This window comes from Chiloscyllium punctatum, chromosome 20 (assembly GCF_047496795.1).
Source record: "Chiloscyllium punctatum isolate Juve2018m chromosome 20, sChiPun1.3, whole genome shotgun sequence".
Classification (NCBI taxonomy): Eukaryota; Metazoa; Chordata; class Chondrichthyes; order Orectolobiformes; family Hemiscylliidae; genus Chiloscyllium; species Chiloscyllium punctatum.
The window spans coordinates 41,395,739-41,415,141 of NC_092758.1; the positions used below are offsets into that span (position 1 = coordinate 41,395,739).

General features: G+C 38.5%; 1 protein-coding gene across 3 annotated transcripts in view; it reads right to left on the bottom strand.

The window, feature by feature from the left end:
* Positions 1–19,403, bottom strand: part of fam13b (family with sequence similarity 13 member B) — a 107,975-nt gene that overhangs the window by 60,534 nt on the left and 28,038 nt on the right. For all 3 annotated transcript variants that reach the window (XM_072590754.1, XM_072590752.1, XM_072590753.1), the window contains 5 exons: positions 15,779–15,953; positions 10,018–10,156; positions 6,639–6,775; positions 5,107–5,148; positions 1,156–1,321 (listed from right to left, as the gene is read on the bottom strand). In XM_072590754.1, coding sequence (XP_072446855.1) covers positions 1,156–1,321; positions 5,107–5,148; positions 6,639–6,775; positions 10,018–10,156; positions 15,779–15,953 — 659 coding nt within the window. The remainder of the gene's footprint in view (positions 1–1,155; positions 1,322–5,106; positions 5,149–6,638; positions 6,776–10,017; positions 10,157–15,778; positions 15,954–19,403) is intronic.

A 19,403-nucleotide genomic window follows, 5' to 3' on the forward strand; every position in this document is an offset into this window, starting at 1 on the left:
TAGCAGAACTAATCTCTTGGTTTAATTTCCATTATTTGCCATCACTTATCCCAGACATTTGAAACTACTTACTTTCTCCAATTCTTCATCTATAATCTTTCCACTTGAACTGTGATCATCTTCCTGAAGGTTCTTGACAGACTAAAGATCCAAACTATGGAACATTAATTTTTATGCTTCTGTCCTCCATTGCTCCTCTCCAGATATTTAGTCATGTTCTCACTGCCTCCACCACATAACTCAATGTCATCTGCAAACACTATTGACCATAACTCTGTCATGCTTGTTTAATTAGGACATTCATGTCAATTAGTGGAGGAAGGGGCTCAGTTCTAATCCTTGGTGGAACTCAACTTTGGCTTTGAAAGTTTCACTGTCTCCCTACACTTCTGCTTCTTGTCAGGCACTCCTTGTATATGCCCTTTAATATTTTTACATACTTAAGAACTCACACATCCAGAGTTCCTTCCTTGGCTTCTGGTCCTAAGTCTTCTGTAGATTAAAAAGTACAGTTTATGTAAGGAGGCTGCAACAATGCTTCAGGGCTGGACAACATATGGCTCTGTATGTTTGCTAATAACTCCAAGTCGTAAACTTCAGCCACCTTTGATAATCTATTCACTGCCTCTATCTTCCAAGGAACTGCAATTTAAAAACTGCAAAGACAGGAAAAAAAAAGAACTGCAGATGCTGGAAATCTGAAGCAAAAACAGAAACTGCTGGAGAAGCTCACCAAGTCTAGGAACATCTGTGGAGGGAAAGCAGAATCAACGTTTCAGATCCAGCTTTGAATAAGGGACACTGACCCTAAACATTGGCTCTGCTTTGTCTCCACAGATGCTGCTAGACTTGCTGAGTTCCTCCAGCAATTTCTGCCTTTGTAGAGACAGAAGCCAAGACTTCAGCTTTGTCACAAATCTAATTCTCTTGCCATTGAGCTTGCTTTCCATGGCGAGTGTTTTGAGCTATGCTCACCCGGAACCTACTTGTTCTGTTCGAGCGTGAGCTTGGCTCTCTGCTCTGTAACACTGTTTCCAATTCTGTAACATAGCTTGCCTCCTCCTCGGCTCTCTGCAGAATCTTTCACCGATTTTGCTGCCTCATTTGGAATAGTGCCACAATGAATTCTTCACAGAAAAATGGTATTTTACTCACATTTTCAACATCCTGATGCAAATGAATTTTCAATGCTTCCAATGTACAATTATGAAGTGAAAGCTTCTGATCATTCTCTTCCAAACTATCTGCATGCTGTAAAGCTTCAGAAAGGGCTGATTTATTGACCTCAGAGTTATGATTGTTCTCTTCAGTAAGATTTTCTCTGGAATTTAAAAAAAAGTAATCAGAAAACAAAACTACAATCCAGCTCAGAAAGCTACACACTGCTTTTCATATGGTATAATTTTTTCCCCATTGACATCTTAATACTATCACAACTTAAGATGTTAAGGCATCTCATACTGATGCAAAATTGAAGTCATTCTTTTCAGGAACCATTAATTTAAGGTTTAATCCAATGTAAGATTAAAGATGGAGAAAAAGAGAGCCAAGGAATTGATCACAGTGCTAATCCAACAAATAAAACCTCAGGACTTGGCTCACAGTTTGTCATTGCACATTTTGTATTGCATGTTTTGGTCATTAGAATTACACTGCTAAAAGCATGTTTTCATGTAAAAAACTGAAAAGATACAAACACCACTTACCAATATAAACATCAAGACAATAAAACTGTAATCTTAATTCAAATGGCACACTTTTGAAAAGCAATTAAATTAAGCAGTAAAGTGAGACTTGCTGGAATCATCACAAGTACATTTTTAAACAACTCACATTTGCAAGCGCTTTTTTAAATAAAAAAAAAGAGGCATAATAGCTTATACAACTCACTGGAACCATATTTCATAATGTATGCTTCAATCAGTGTTCAAATTCAGAACATGAAAATAAGTATGCAGAAGGAGGGTCGAGCGAGAGGGTGCAGGTTGGGCAAGGGCAGAAGAGGATAAGCTTGAAGGAATATGAAGACTGATGTTAAGAGTTTCTACAGGTATGTGAAAAGGAAGAGATTAAAGAAGATAAACATAGGTCCCCTGCAGACAGAAACAAGGGAGTGCATATTAGGGAACAAAGAAACTGTTGAGCAACTGAATACATATTTTGTTTCCACTGAAGAGATTTATTGTGCAAGAAGCAAGTGTATTGGGATGGATAGAAAACATGGCTGACAGAGAGTAACCAAAGAGTAGGAATTAATGGGTCCTTTTCAAATTGGCAGGCAGTAACTAGTGAGATGCCACAGGGATTGGTGCTATGGCCCCAGCTATTCACAATATATATTAGGGAACAAAATGCAGATAATACTAAGGTGGGTGGGAGGATGAACTGTGACGAGGATGCAGAGGTGTTTCAACATGATCTGGACAGGTTGGATGAGTGGGTGAATCAATGGCTGATGCAGTATAATTTGGATAAATGCAAGATTATTCACTTTGGAAGCAAAAGCAAGAAAGCAGATTACTATCTGAATGGCTGTAAATTGAAAGAGGGGAGTATGCAACAGGACCTGGGTGTCCTTGTACAATAGTCACTGCAAGTATGCATGCAGATGCAGCAAGTGGTAAAGAAATCAAATGGTATGCTCGCCTTCATTGCGAGAGGCTTCGTGTACAGGAGCAGGGATGTGTTGTTGCAGTTGTACACACACTGAAGCCACACCTAGAATATTGTGTACAGTTTTGGTCTCCTTTTCTGTGGAAGATACTCTTGCTCTCGTGGGAGTGCAGCGAATGTTTACCAGGCTGATCCCAGGGAAGGCAGGACTGACGTATGAGGAGAGATTGAATAGGTTAGGACTGTTTTCTGTGGAATGAGAAGGGTGCTCAAGAGACTTACAACATTCTAACAGGACTAGAAAGGTAAATGCAGGGAGGATGTTTCCAATGGTAAGTGCATCCAGAGCCAAGGGTCACAGTCTGAGCATTCAGGACAGACCATTTAGGGCAGAGATGAGGAGACATTTCTTCACTCAGAGGGATGGGTCTGTGGAATTCATTGCCATAGGAAATAGTTAATGCCAAAATATTGAATATATTCAAGGGACAGCTAGACATAGCACTTGGGGCGAATAGGACCAAAGGTTTTAGGGAGAAAGCAGGATTAGGCTATTGAGTTGGACATGGCGGAGCCGGCTTAAAAGGCTGAATGGCCTCCTCTTGCTCCGATGTTTCTATCTGTATCTTAAATGTGCAGTCCTTTATTCTGGTCCCAGACTCTCCCACCAAAAGAAACCACCTTTTTGCACCTACTTGTCAAGTCCTCAAAAGAGTCTTATAGGTTTGAATAAGGTCACCTCCTATATTCTCGTCAGTAGACAATCCCTCCACACCGAAACATTGATTTTCCTGCTCCTTGGATGCTGTCTGACCTGCTGTGCTTTTCCAGCACCACGCTAACCTAGACTCTGGTTTCCAGCATCTGCAGTCCTCACTTCTGCCTAATCCCTCCACACTTGCTATCAGCCCAAGACCTTCTCTGGATTGCCTTCAGTATTAGCATATCTGTCCTTAGATATGGGACCAAAACTGTTCATGGTATTCCTGCTGATCTGAATAGTGTGTTACATAGTTTTAGGAAAACCACCCTACTTTTATACTCTATTCCCTTTGAATTAAAGGCAACAATCTATTTGCCTTCCCTACTACCCACTGGACCTGGATGTTAGCCTTTTTGTGATTCACACATGCACATAATTCTCTCTCATCATACAAGTCAGACTTCAAGAACATAGGTTAAGCACACCCTGACTATTGACAATTGCTTCCTGCCATTTTGAATAATGCTAAATAGAAATACACTGAAATATTTTTACCTTTTTGTAAGCTTCATCTTTTGACAATTATCCCTAACGATTAAATTGTAATCCAAAGAGTTAACTAAAGAAAGACAGAACTCCTCAAATACTGAAGTTTCATGTTCCATATGCAGCAAGACTGAGATAACATATTGGCTTCAGCTAGTAAGTTGCAAATAACATTAGTACCTGTAGATTGGGCTTAAAAATATCTTTAAACCTGACTATGAGGGTTGATTATTAAAGATTAATTGGACATGACAATGAGCATTTGAAGAAAGTGGAAAATTGCTTGGAAAGCTGGCCTAGTAAATATAAAGCCTGTTTTCGTTAGAAGGTATAACCTTCACTTTCTGCGGGAACCATTCTCTTATGCAGTTAACAGAGCCACCTGGAGAGGTTGCTTTCTGCACAACAGAATGTCTGGAGAAGTACTGAAAGTACTACGAAAATGGTAACAACCAGAATAGGACCGGAGCAGTCCATTTCAAATGCAAAAAGATCTGGACAATATTCAGGCATTTAAGAGTAGAAGAATAGCTCTTATTACTTTATTCAGCTTTTCTTCTGTTCTGACCTGCTATCCATAATCTCCTTGTTTACCTACTCCTTTCATATCTCTTTTTCTCTCTGGGCTCCATCTCCACCTATCTGCTCACCTCTCTCCTGCCCTTCCTCACCTCGCCGAACTTCACCTTCACCATAAATACAACATTTTCCTAGCTGCTATCAGTTCCGATGAACAGTCACCAGACTCAGAACAGTAACTCTGGTTTCTTCTCGGATGCTGCTAGACCTGCTGATTTCACCAGCAATTTCTTTTGTGCACGATCTACGAGATGCATTCCAATAACTCACCAAGTCTCTTCTGACAGCACCTTCCAAATCTGTGACCTCTACCTACTAGAAGGACTAAGGGAACAAATACATGGGACCACCAACCACAAGTTCCCCTCCAGCTAACAAACCACCCGAACATGGAAATATACTGCCATTCATTTACTGCCACATGGTCAAAATCCTTTAACTCTCTTCCTAACTGCATTGTGGTGCCACTGTACCCTAAAATCAGCAAAGTTTCAAGGAGGTAGCCCATCACAGTGAACAATTAGGGATAGAAAATTATTCTTTAGGAGAGATAAAAATCTTGACAATAAAAATAATTTCGCTACAATTACGGATGTCTATATCCCACAGAACAAGTCACACTGCAGTTTAACTGTTTAGGGTAATGAAATTAAGTCAGCACTTACTCGGCAGATATAGTCAATTGGTCGGTAGAGGAGCCATGAGCACTACAATACAAAAATAAAAATAGTATGCATTTATTTTAAGTTGCAATTTTCAAGCAAGTCTAAAATAGTGAGGATGTGCTGGCAGCATTCAAGTTTCAAATTATTAAGATTAAGGTTTAGTTCTGTACCGCAAAACCATTACCAATCATAGAATTGGCATCAGAAGCATGACTAAAGTAATATAGAATAACAAAATGAGAATAACAAAGTGAGAACAAACATGTTTTCAGCTCGTGCTTTTAGCAACTTCAGAACATGCAGAAGTTCTTTACAGCTCGTAATGTTTTCTCTAATGTAGAAAATCTGTAGTCAATATCAAGACAACAAAGTCCCAATAATAGGAATTGAAAGTATTGATTGAGAAATAAATGTTAACAAGTGGAATTATTTCACTGTTTTGAATAGTACCATGAGATATTTTGTCCTCATTTGAAAAGGATGGCAGGACTTTACTTTATGTTTCTATCCCCTCCCCATTCCTGTACTTGTCCAATGCAACAGTGGAATTTGAGCCTAAATTGGATGATCAATTCAAGGCCTTAAAGGTTTCTAACTATAAAATGATTTGTACAAAAGTTGATATATATTTACATTTCTTTTGCAGATCTGGAAGACCCAGAATATCAATTACTAACAGGTCTATTTTTGGTTGAGAATATATTCTCCTGGTGAACAAACACATTGTGAACTGCCTGCCTAAACACACATCCCAAATGTGTGTTGAGCTGTGGTGAGCTGTGTACCTAAAATATTTCCTGTTCTCTAAGTTGGATCACCTTTAACAAGTATTAGAGGTAAAAACATAACTACTTCACTAACAGGAGTATTGTGCACATCTCCTATAACCATTTAATTCAAGTTCCATTAAAAGACAGTATTGAAAAATCAAAGTCACAACTACTGAAAATAAATCTAAATGAAGCTTCTGATGTATCATTACTTCTGCCAGGGCTTTTGATACAACTCATTGTGGCACATTTCCTTAATAAAAATTAAAAGATTCCACTTCAGAAGATGATGCTGCAGTACCTGGGGTTCTATACTAATTAAGAAAATAGGGGTGAGGTTGGTGGAGGGGGCTGAGGTCGGCTTGGGGATGGGGGGGCATGTTAGACCCCATGGAGGAGGAGTGGCTCAGTTGCATGGGGAGGCAAAACAGCAAAGAGTCTTAGCAAAACACAGCAGTCCCCTTTAACAGGTCAACAGTCCACAAGGTTGAGACTGCACTTTGAGTGACTGGTTCTCCTATTGCTCATTAAAAATCAGAGTAAAGGCAGAAAAAGATCCTAATAAGAGGTCAATTGCCTTCTTAAGGGCCTCAATTGGACAATTCCCCAGGTGCCTCACTTTGTACTCAAAACAGCAATGGAGCAAGCTAGGTGCAGTGATGGCACCTATGGGAAAGCAAAGTATGGAGACACAGTTTAGCAGATGATATTGTTACAAATATTTACCAAAACTGTTCAACTGTCAAATTTTTAATGCCTCACCTTGCTGACAAAACAATGTCAGATTCATTTGTATTCTTCATTATTGTCAAGTGTTCAGCATTCATCAATATCCTCTCAGATTTTTCAGGAAGTGCAGTTTGTTCTATTTTATCACCTTCTTCACATGATTCTGTAACCTGAAATCAGATGCATTAACATTGAAAAAAGTGATCCAGAGCCTATTCTTTTGCTGAAACAAAAATAAAGTTACCAAAGACATCCAATGTTCAATAGAAGAAACAGATAGAAAAAAAACAGCTATCCAACAATTGGTTTGGTAATTAGCATTTTGCTTCATGTTAATGGTAGATTTGATGTTTGAGACCTCACATTCAAGTCTCATACATCCAACTAAGGCGGCAACCCATAGTCAATAAGTTACAAAGGCTTACAAGGTGATAACAGAAAAGCAACGCTGTTTATAAGTCAATGGCAAGCAAATGAGTTTTGTTGCTATACATGATTTGGAATGAACTGCAAAAACAAGGGAAAGGTAAGCTTATGCTGAGTTTAGCATCCACTACTTGCTCCCAATTTTGCATAGTGATTTAATCTAAAATAAATGCTGACCAGTGTTTTAACAAAAGGCACGAGACAATGAGAGGTTACCAAAAGCTGTCAAAAATGTAGGTTTGAGGTGGTTTACTTTCTTAGAAAAAGGAAAGAAAGGATTGGAGAGTTAAAACAAAAACTTGGAGAATTAGGTTCTAAAGAGAGAGGGATTTGGATGGCTAGAAGTATTGCTAATGCTGGGCAAAGCATGGATACTGATATAATTCACAAAAGGACAATCAACAGAAGAAATGCAAGGCTGCATAAAATGTAGAGGTCGGCTAGGGTGTGCCTATGGTTCATCTTATGGAAAAGAATTTTGAATTGAATGCAATAGAGATAGGCAGCCGGTGCAAGTCTGTGGCTGACAGAATTTTGGCAGATGAAAGCACAGCAAGACTTAAAGCAGTCATGTATACAAATAAATTAATGTAAGTAGGTTAACGATAGAACGAGTTGAGTTGGGCTGGATGTGCACAATGCTGATAAGAGTAGAATAAGCAGGTATATGGAATTAGGCTTTTCAGGATTTGATTCAAACCATGATAATGGACTTGAAGGAATCACTAACAAACTGCAGAGTTTTGTGGCAGGTACTAAAACAACAACTCTAACCTTGCCAAAATTGAACCTGAGAAAGCTTTGATTTATCTGACAGCAAGGAGGTTTTTGATGAATCAACAACTTGTAAGTGCACCACTCCTTCCCAGCTTTCAACATTTTTTGCTTTGAATGTACACTAAATTTCTTTTCCTGCATTACAGACCAATGTTTATCTCTCCATCACTTCAAGTCATAGATTCAGCTGTACAGATTGGAAACAGCCCCTTCAGTCCTATTTGTCCATGCCAACCAGATATCCTAGGAGAAAGTGAGAACTACAGATGCTGGAGATCAGAGCTGAAAAATGTATTGCTGGAAAAGCGCAGCAGGTCAGGCTGAATGCAAATTTCTCCAGCTTCCTCATTTCCCATCCCCCCACCTTATCTCAGTCCCAACCCTCGGACTCAGCACCGCCTTCTTGACCTGCAATCTTCTTCCCGACCTCTCTTCCCCCACCCCCTCTCCGGCCTATCACCCTCACCTTAACCTCCTTCCACCTATCGCATTCCCAACGCTCCTCCCCTAAGGCCCTCCTCCCTACCTTTTATCTTAGCCTGCTTGGCACATCTTCCTCATTCCTGAAGAGCTTATGCCCGAAACGTCGATTCTCCTGATCCTTGGATGCTGCCTGACCTGCTGCACCTTTCCAGCAACACATTTGTCAACCAGATTTCCTAACCTAATCTACTCCGATTTGGCCCATGTCCCCCTAAACCCTTTTAATTCATATACCCATCCAGATGCCTCTTCAATGTTGTAATTGTACCAGTCTCCACCACTTCCTCCAGCTGCTCATTCCATAAACACACCACCCTCTGCATGCAAAAGTTGCCTCTCAGGTCCCTATTAAATCTTTCCCCTCTCACCCCAAACCTATGCCCTCTAGTTTTGGACTGCCCGACCCCAGGTAAAAGACTTTGTCTATTCACCCTCATGCTTTTATGAACTTCTATAAATGTCACCCCTCAGCCTCCCTTGCTCCAGGGAAAATAGCCCCAGCCTATTCAACATCTCCCTATAGCTTAATCACTCCAATCCCAACAACATCCTTGTAAACTTTTTCTGAACCCTTTCAAGTATCACAACATCCTTCCTAAAACAGGGAGACCAGAATTGCACGCAGTATTCCAAACGTGGTCTAACCTATGTCCTATGCAGCCACAACATGACCTCCCAACTCCTATACTGTTTCTTACTTTCCTCCTCCCAGTATGCCAAACCCCATTCTGCGCAATCCACTACTTTTGGATATTTTCTAAATTAACTTGTCAGACACGTTATAAAACACCTTTAAAGCAGGTGAGACTTGAAAGCAGGCCTCATGGCCCACAAGTAGAGACATTACTGCTGCACCACAAGAGCCCCGAATCCACTAATCTTGATATCATGCTTCTCAGGCTCAGCAGCTGAGTTGCCACTGCATTGTGGACAAGGCTGGACCAGTTATTGGGTAGATTCTGCAAAATGACCATGGGAAGGTATTGGGGGAAAAAAAAGGAGAAACAAAATTGGACAGAATTTATTTTCCTTCCCAGCTGTGCATAAATTGAGGTGGCTGTATTAGGAACCAAAAGACTGAACTGGAACAGGCCTATTGCCTACTCTGCTTCGCAACAAGTTTTACAAGATTGGTCTTTTGAAATGGTTCCTAAAGGGCAGAATTTAAGACCTGTTCTACTTATAAGTATACATATGGTCAGGTTACTGGCGCTAATAAGTATTGTTTTTATTTTTAAAGGGAAAAACAAAATTTCAGCTTTTACAGGTAATAATTGTATACATGTGCGCATTGACTTTTAAACTTTAGATTTCAGTAATGCCACAAACAATTAGACAAAGCAAATAATAAATAGCCGAGATAAGTCACATGGTCTTTCAAGTTTTTTTTTGCCATTCATTAAGATCATGGTTGAATAAAGTGTGCTCACAGCTCCTACCTGCCCCTACCCAGTCCCTCACCAGAACTCTCAACACACCTGTTGATCAAAATACTGTCAAATTCAGCCTTGAGTATATTTAATGATCTAGTTTGCACTAGCTTCTGGAGAAAAGAATTCCAACATCCAACAACCCTCAAAAGAAAAATTCCTCCTTATCTTAGTCTTATTTTCAACTGTCCCCGAATTCTAGACCTGCCCACACGAGGAAATATTTTCCTAGTACATACCCTGGTCAAGGAAGATTAATTTATTTGAAATCGAATTTATGTAACAAACTGATTTACCTCAACACAAAATGAATTTGAAATATTTGTGGGCAGAAACTCTTCGGTACCAAAGTAATCACTGTAATTTTCCAGGAGTTCAGACATTATATTGCTAGCTGTTTCTTGTTCTTTCATATCTTCCACATCTGTGCAAATACTGTAAAACAAATATTTAACAAAGTTTATTAAATCATAAACATGAAACATATGTACAGCTAACACAATGCTCAGAAGTGAAAACATTTTCTTTTTCAGCATGATGATTTATCTTCTACTTAAAAATGAAACATAAATTTAGGAGTTCCATAATTATTTTGACAACATTGTATTCAAACAAAATCAGAAAATAAATTCCCCCTTTAAGTATTCAACAAACTAAATTACAAAATGAAGTTTTGCAAAAGCATATACATAACAGCACAAAGTATTGTGGCCCATTCTGGTACTAATGGCATTGGCAGAAAGAGGAGATCCTGCAAAGAGAGTTCAGGGAGTTAGGTAGAAAGTTGAAAAGCAGGATCTCTAGGGTTATAATATTGGGAATATTTCCTGTGCCATGTACCAGAGTGTCTGCCTATTCCTAGTCTCTAAATTAAATACATAGCTAAAGTGCTGGTGTAGGAAGGATGGCTTCAGGTATGTGAATCAATGGGATGTCTTTCACGGCAGATGGAACTTGTACAAGGACAAGTTTCAAACTGGAGGGGCACAAATATTCAGGCAGAGAGGTTTGCTAGTGCCATTCAGGTGGGTTTAAACTAGTATGACAGGGGAGCAGGAACCAGAGCAGTCATTCAGCAAGTAAAATGACCGAAGAGGAAGGCCGGTAAGGCTAAGAGGAAGAGCAGATACCCAGCAAGACTGGCAATCTGAAGTCTATTTGTTTTATGAGAGGAGGAGGAGAGGTAAGGTAAATGAACTTAAAAGTTTGGATTAATACATAATAACTATGATGTCGTAGCTACTATGGATACTTGGTTGAGAGAAGGACAAGACTGGCAGCTTAACACTCAAATTTAAAGGTTCCAGGCAAGACAGAAGGATGTAAAAGAGGTGGAGGAGCTGTGTTACTGATTGAGAATAATCAGAAGTGGACTGAGGGAGGACACTTTGGCGGGCTTGATTGAGAGGCAAAATGGGTAGAGGCTAGCTGGTAAGGGTGCAATCACTTCATATAGTCTATACTACAGGCTTCCCAACGGCCAGTGGGTAATAGAAGTACAAACTTGTGGATGGATTATGAATAATGTGAACACAAGGGTGTGTATGCGTGTGTTGTTGGACATGCAGGAATTTCTTCGGTATTTCCAAGACAGTTTTTACAAATGCTATGTACATGGTCCAACTAGGGAAGGGGCCACACTAGACTCAGCATTGATCCAATTTTCAGTGGGGAGTATTTCGAGAACAATGACTATAATTCTGTAAGTTTTAAGTTCCTTATGCATAAGGCCAACAGTAGTCCTGGGGTGAAACTATTAAATTGGGGTACGGCTAACTATGACAACGTGGAGGCATCTGTTTGAGGGTAAATCCACATCTGGCATGGGGGAAATCTCTTCAGGGTGGTTGATTAGAGTTCAGGAAGAGCATGTCCCTGTGAAAATGATGGTTAAGGATGGTAAGATGTGGGAACCTTGGATTACAAGAGTAATTGAAAGCTTATTGAAAAAAGAAATAGGAGATATTCACAAGGTTTAGGAAACTGAAGCCAGACAGGCCTCAAAGATTACAAAGATAGCAGAAAAGAACTCATAAGGAATTAGCAGCGCTAAAAAAGGCCCATGAAAGGATTTTGGCAAACAGGATTATGGAAAATTCCAAATATTATACATATACAAAGAAGCAAGAGGGTAGCTAGGGAAAGGGGAGATCCATTCAAGGATGAAGGAGGGAATGTTTCTCGGAGTTAGAGGAAGTAGGTGAGGTCCTCAACGAATACTTTGTGTTGGTATTCATGGTGGATGGTGAGTCTCAGGACAGGTATGTTGATATTCTGGGGTATGTAAACATAAAATAAAGCGGTGGTGTTGGTAGTTTTAAAAAGCATTAGGATAGTCAAGGCACCAAGACCTGAAGGAATCAATCCCAGATGGGTTTTTTTGGGTGGGGGGGGGTCTTCTACGAAATATTTGTATTTTCTTTAGCCACTAAAGAGATCCCTACACTGAAGAATAGCTAACGTTGTTCTTTTAGAAGAGCAACATGGATTACAGGCTGGTGAGCCTTACGTCAGTGTCACAGAAACTATTGGAGAAGATTCTTCGGGATAGGATTTATTCACATTTGTAAAATAAGGACTTATTAGTGATAGGAAGCATGCCTTTGTGTGGGGAAGATCACGTCTCACAAACTTAGTAGAGTTTTTTAAGGAAGTAATAAAGATGATGGATGTTAACAAGACCTTTGTATCAGCCTGCCATGAGGGACCTTGTCAAAGTGTCAACTGGTAAGATGGATACAGACTGGCTTTGTTATTGAAGACAGCAGCAATGAAAGTGTGTTTTTCTGACTGGAGATCTATGACCAGTGGCGTTCCCCAGGGATCAGTGCTAGGACCCCTGTTGTTTGTAATACTATATATAAATGATTAGGAAGAGAATGTAGATGGCCTGATTAGTAAGTTTGTGTACAGCACTGTGACAATACCGTGCCTGTAAGAGATATGTTCTGTCCTGTTTCTCATTCAGAGGGGTGTTGTCACAGTGGTTCCAAAATATCTCCTTTGGACATGCAGCCGGTAAACATCTGAGTTCTCCCAGTGTGTGTGTGTTTTTTTTAAAGTATGGCAAAAGAATCATGAGTGGGCAGAATCACAAAGACCCAAAAGGACTTTTGGTTTGCTTTCAGTTATTTGGTAGGTTTTGCTGGCTGCTTGAGCTGAAAGTTCAATTTAGCTGCTGCAAATATGAAGTCTGAGAGAGAGAGGCTTCTTTTTAAACATTAAAAGGGCAGATTGTTTCTTTTGGTTTTCTTTCTACTGGACTGGAGACAGACAGCATGTGAAAATAAGAAACTGTTGCTGAATTGGCCTGGCCAAAGTTGTGTTTATGGAATGCTGCCTATATTGGAACAGTTGATGATTAATGGTTAAATAATATATTATCTTGTTAAGCATTTCAATTGAGTAAAGTTATGTCAATTCCTCTTTCTGTAGTATTTTAAATGTGCTGCAAGAATAAAGTGTGTTTTAATTAAAGCTTAGTGGTCAACCAACTGAATCATCTTTGGAATACATTTGAAATAATATAAAAGTTAGGACCCAGGCTATGTCTATAATAAACCTTTGGTGCGGGGGGGTCTGGTCTGGTCAGGTCAGGTCAGGTCAATTAGAAAGATTGGGGGAGCTGTGGATAGCAAGAAGCATTGCCAGAGGATACAGCAGGATATAGGGAGGCTGCAGACTTGGGCAAAGGAATAGCAGATGGAGCTTAATCTGGACAAATACAAAGTGATGTACCTTGGAGATCTAATGCAGAAGGGAAGTACACAGTAAGTGACAGAACAATTAACAGCATTAACTGAGTGATCTAGGCGGAAAGACTCACAGTTCCCTAAAAGTAGCAACACCAAGTGGATTAAACATGGTCAAGAAGACATATGCCATGCTTGTCTTCAAATTGGCAAGTCATGTTCCAACTTTTAGTTCGGCCACATTTGGAATATTGTGTACAGTTCTGGTTGCCACACTACCAGAAGAATGTGGAGGCCTGGTTTGGAAGGTATTAGTAGTAAGGATAGATTGGACAAACTTGGTTTGTTTTCACGTGAACATTGCAAGTTGAAGGGGTACCTGATAGAAGTTTTCAAATTTGAGAGGCTTGGATAGAACAGACATTGGAGTTTTTTTTACATGCGAAAAATGTCAACTAGGAGGGTATATAGATTTAAGGTAAAAGAGAGGTGAAAGGTAAGTTTTTTTTTTAGAAAAGAGAGGGTATTAAATGCCTGCATTGTGCTGCCAGAGGCGGTAGTAGAAGTGGATACAATTGCAACATTTAAGATGCATCTTGACAGATATGAACAAGTAGGGAATGGAGGGATACAGACTGGAAAGGGGCAAAAGGTTTTAAGTTTAGAAAGGCACCATGTTGGCATGGTCTTGGTGGGCCAAAAGGGCCTGTCCTTTGCTCTTATCGACAAACATTCTCTACCTTCACCAACAATATTCACTAGCAGTGGTGTGTACCATGTACAAGATGCACTACAGTAACTCACCAAGGCTCCTAAGACAATCTTTCAAACCCATGATCACCATCATCTCAAAGGACAAGGGCAGCTGATAAATAGGAACAACCACCATCTGCAAAGCTCCCACCCAAGTCACTCATCACCCTGACTCAGGAGCCTTCATTATTGCTGGGTGAAAATCCCAAAAATCCCTCCCTAATAGCACTGTGGATTACTGACACCAAATGGTCTGCAGTTCAAGAAGGCATCACATCATCATTTTCTCTAGTGCCAATCTCTCAGTCATTAAAGCTGGTGCAACCATCCAAACCCACCTCTCATGAAACAGAATAAATTACAGAGATAGCGGTTAAGTGGTTAAGCTGGAACTGAACATTCAAGGTAACTCTACTTACTATCCTTTTGAAATATCTTGAAAGTGATGGGATAGTTCTGTTTAATAAATCAATTCAGCATTTTAGTGAGAAATAATCTTGGCCATGTAGAACAACACGTAGAATCAAATCAAATCAAGAAGTCATATGGAAAAGGTCATACTGAAAGTAATTTATAATTCTCCTTACAGCAGCTACATTGTAAGGCAAATTAAAACTCCAGTAGTAATGGAGACTTGTAAGACAAAGGAACAGCAGTAATTGCGGAAGATTTTAAATCTTAACATGGATTGGACTAATCATATTAAAGGAGAAGGCCACAGAACGCATTCAGGACAATACATTCTGAAATTAACAGGAAGCAAGGGTTAACAATCTCATAGCAAAGAATCCTTCGGGGAAAGTAATTATAACATTAATATAGTTCTGTTGAGGACAAGGAAACCAATTTCTTAATCTTAAATAAATTGCCAATGATAAAAAGTTAAAATTGGACTTGGAAAACAGACTAAAAATTAAGCAAGAGCAGATGTTGAAAGGGAGGCATTTCAGGAGAAGAGCTTTTTAACAAAAAAAATATTGTAAGCAGAGCATCACTCCAACTAGTATTTATACAACACCATGAAGAATGTAAATAGTCCAAATTTCAAACGTTAAACGACTACCTTCTAATCGAATTTTGGAAGAAATTAATATTTAACCCAACACAGAGTTACTAGATTAAATTAGGTATCTGGCTTTCAAGATTGACATATTTTATGATAAAAATCAGAACAGTGACCAACGTTATGTCCCATTGGAAAGTATTATTCAAATACAGATAAAACACAGACACCCAAAATTTTTGAGTTTCTAATCAGTGGCATTGTCAGATTTTAATAAAAGAATTTTGTGAAATTTTAAGTCCATATCTAAAGAACAAAATGTATTTAAATAAAGCATAAAGTAGTCAATATTTATTTAGTAAATGCAGTGAAAATATATTAATTAGATGCACCAATGTATAAATGTTTAATACATTGACATGGTTTCTCTTGATATTAGACAAACAAAAAGTCAGATGTGAAACTTCTTTTTGTTGAAAAAGACATATTTTGAACATGAACACTAAGATGCTGAGGTAACAAACAAACAAAAATCTTTCAAATACATTTCAAGATGTGGACACAAATTTTAAATATACAGTCTAAAATGTAAAATACTTCAACACTTACTGGAAAACATCCAGGTCAAATACAGCAGCAAGATTCCTTGAAGTCCACTTCTCTTCCTTTTGTAATGCTACCTTGACCAGGTATTGACACAGAAACTTCAGGAGATTATAGTTAACTGCTGGAAGCTCATCTAAGAAGCATTTCAACTTCCTTCCAAGTTCATCTTCAATATTACCTAGAAAATAAAACAACTTAATTTAATATATTTTATTTATTTGCTTAAAAAATAAATATTCGGAGAAGTCAGATTGGAATTGTTTAATTTGCATGAAGCCAATATTGGGTGCTCTCAAGCAGAATTCCAATTCGCTGCTTAAAGGCAAACTATTTGGCTCCACAATTTCCATCTACAACAATTAAAAAAAGTAAAGCTAGCTTTACTGCAGTCATTATAATTGAATCCTGTGATCTGCAATAACTTAACCATCTGCTAGGAAGAGATGTGGAGATTAAATGCCTGTCACCATTCAGACAGATTGGTGTTTACAGAGATGTGCACGCTCAAAAATTCAGAACAAAGCCAACACTATCAGGTGTCATTAAAATAGTATTGCTTGATTTTTAGAGTAACGTCTTAGAATATAGCTGTGCCTCAATGGAATCTTTTATACACTGCTCCAAGAAATGGTTGCAGAACAAGCTCAGAATGACTTGTAGGGTTTGACCTAACAAGCATTCTGCTCAAGTTGCTCATTTCAATTAATTTTTCAGTCTTTAGCATATAATAAATTATACAAAATAAATAACTTTGAAACTGACTATCCACAATAACATCAATGTAAATAACATCAATCCAAACAGATGTAGACAGTTGAGAGAAGGTTCATGAGGATGATCCCAGATATGGAGGGATTGTCTTATTAAACAAGTTAAGGTGATCTCATTGAAACAGTTAAGATTCTTCAGAGGCATGATAGGGTAAATGATGAGGGGATGTTTTCCCACATGAAAGAGTCTTGGATACAGTATCAGAATTAAGTGGTGTCAATTTTAGACTAATCGGAGGAAGAATTTCTCCTCGGAGGGTTGAGTGTCTTTGGAACATGTTGCCACAGAAATGCCAAGGATGGGGGTGGGGGTGCTAAGTCCCTATGCATATTTAAGGCTGAGACAGATAGATTCTTGATCTGTTGGGGAGATCAAGGGTAACAGAGAAAGGGAATGAAAGTGGACACAAGTAGTGCAGGATCAGCCATGCTCTGGAACAAGACATGTTCTACATGCCACACAAAGAAAGTAAAATGGGACCTTGTGTGTTCTCATACACATACCCTTGACTTGGAGAAAGAGAGACTAGTTAAAGGAAAAGTTGTTCTAAGTGAGAACAAATTCAGCCAGGCTTTTTAAGTGCTTTGCTTCCACTTATATGGAATCTTCCAGAGCCTCAGCAGCCAAAGTACTTGAAGGCAGAATCAGTATTAACATGCAAGACAATTAACTATTTCTTCAGAAAATAGCAATACTGATCTTCTCATACGCATGGCATCTTGAAAATAAAGTTGTTCATCTCCTGCCACATTATTCATCATGTGGACTATACTTAATGCATTTCTCACTCTGAAGATTTACACTTTATACATGTAAAGCTAGCGTGCATATTGTGTTGAAGTGATGAGACTAGAATATGCTTTCAAACTAACAGTGAGGCTAATTGAACTCTTAAGTATACAAATATGATACAACTTGGTATCCAACAATTGTTGTCAGAGTTAGGTTGCTCCACTGCTAGTTTGACAAAATGGACATCATATTGCGTGCCTTAACAGAGATGAGCACTAAATTGCAAGAAGTTGCAATACTCCAACATTGACAGGAACTAAAATCAGTCCTAGATCATTTCAAGCTTAAATATCCTTTTAAAAGCACAATGATGTTGAAACAGAAGGTAGCCATTCAGCACTTTGGGTGCATTCCAGGATTCAAATGGGATCATGATTAATTCATAATTCTATTTGTTTCTTACTCACAACTAGCCAAAACAGATTTTTGAATGAATTGGACTAGCATCTACGTTTTTACATTTCCAGCACCTGCAAGTGATGAAATGCTTATTAATCTCATTTCTGAATACCCTCTGATTTTAAGGTTACTTCTCCTTATCCTAGTTTCCACTAGCAGGACAAGTCTCTAATTAATGATGTCAATTCCTTTCAAAAGCTGCTAAAACCTTCAATCAAAATTAGTGAACCAGAGTAATATCTGAACTACTTCTCTTCACAATTTAGTATTTGGAGGTTCGATAGTACACTCGTATATTGGCATTCATCAGCCAATACATCCAAAAAAAATACTCAGAACTCCAAATGTGTTTAATTATAGCTTTGCTCATCAATAACTAACTTCTCATCTTTGACTCTCTAAATAATTCATCTGGATTTATTTTAAGTGATCCGTTTAACAAGACCCTAAATTTATTCAAATCTCCACTGTTCATAGCTTGCCACCTTTTTAAAAACTACAGTATTCACAATCTTAGATCTGGCGCACAATAAATAAGTATCAATTACTACCAATCACACTCTCAGACACTGAAAATTAACTATTAGAACTGGGAACCTTGTTATTTCAAAGCAACAATTGCTAAAAATGGTTGCAAAATGTATTTGTTTGTATCTGTCTTTTGATTCTTTATCCAACCTTTAGTTTTTCTTCAATTTTCTTTTTGCACTGAATTCTTCCATCTACTTTACACATTAGATTCTTTCATTGCACTAACCATTTCTAATCTTTCAAAACAACTGATTAAGGAGATACAGTTTCTTGTCTTGGTCAAGTAGTTTCCAGATGCCATTTATCTTACACCACTGTTAACAGTTTGAACTTTCAGGAATTTGTTACAGACAAAAATAAAAAACCTAAATATGCAAGGGCACGTTCTATTAATGTCAGACCACATAAGAGCTACATTAAAATTCTGGGCCAAGATCACAAACTGTCCTGGAATACATGATGATCACTCAACCACATGAGAACAGCAGGCTTATTCAGTGAATAATTGGCAGCTCAGAATTTCAATCTATTATATCAAAACTCCCTGCAATTAACTTCCTACTACTTTAAAAGAGAGGTAGGTAAAGGGGGGGGGGGGGGGGATAGCACTTTAGGAATTTCAATTTTGCTGAAAACAGAAACATGTTGCCAAAGGTTTTCATCTTGTACTCACCTGGATGACAGCAGGAACATTAGCTTTTCAAGCTGTTCAATTACCTTGAGCTTGCAAACTCAAAAGAAAACAACTGTTTTGCGATGTGCTTCTCTAATCAAGCAGCACTTGCACTACAATTATGTGCACCAATAGCTACACCAACAACACTGCATTTGCTGGCACAGAGTAGCAGCAAAATTTGAAATAAATTAAAATGAAATATGATAAAAATAAAAAAAGTGGAAAATATGTATGCGATGGGAAAGTTCAGTCTGCTTTTGAGTACAGGTATCAATTTTATATTATGAATCTATATGTGCACAGTTGGTATCAGGAGACACTTTCTAACGGAGTTAAGAAGAATCAGTTAAGCTCATAGGTTGGCTCTTTTACACTTGGAAGAGGTGATATTTATTTATAGGTGCTCATTCACTGCAAACAAAAAGAAAAGCGTTTTCAGGTATTGTGCACTTTTTTTGG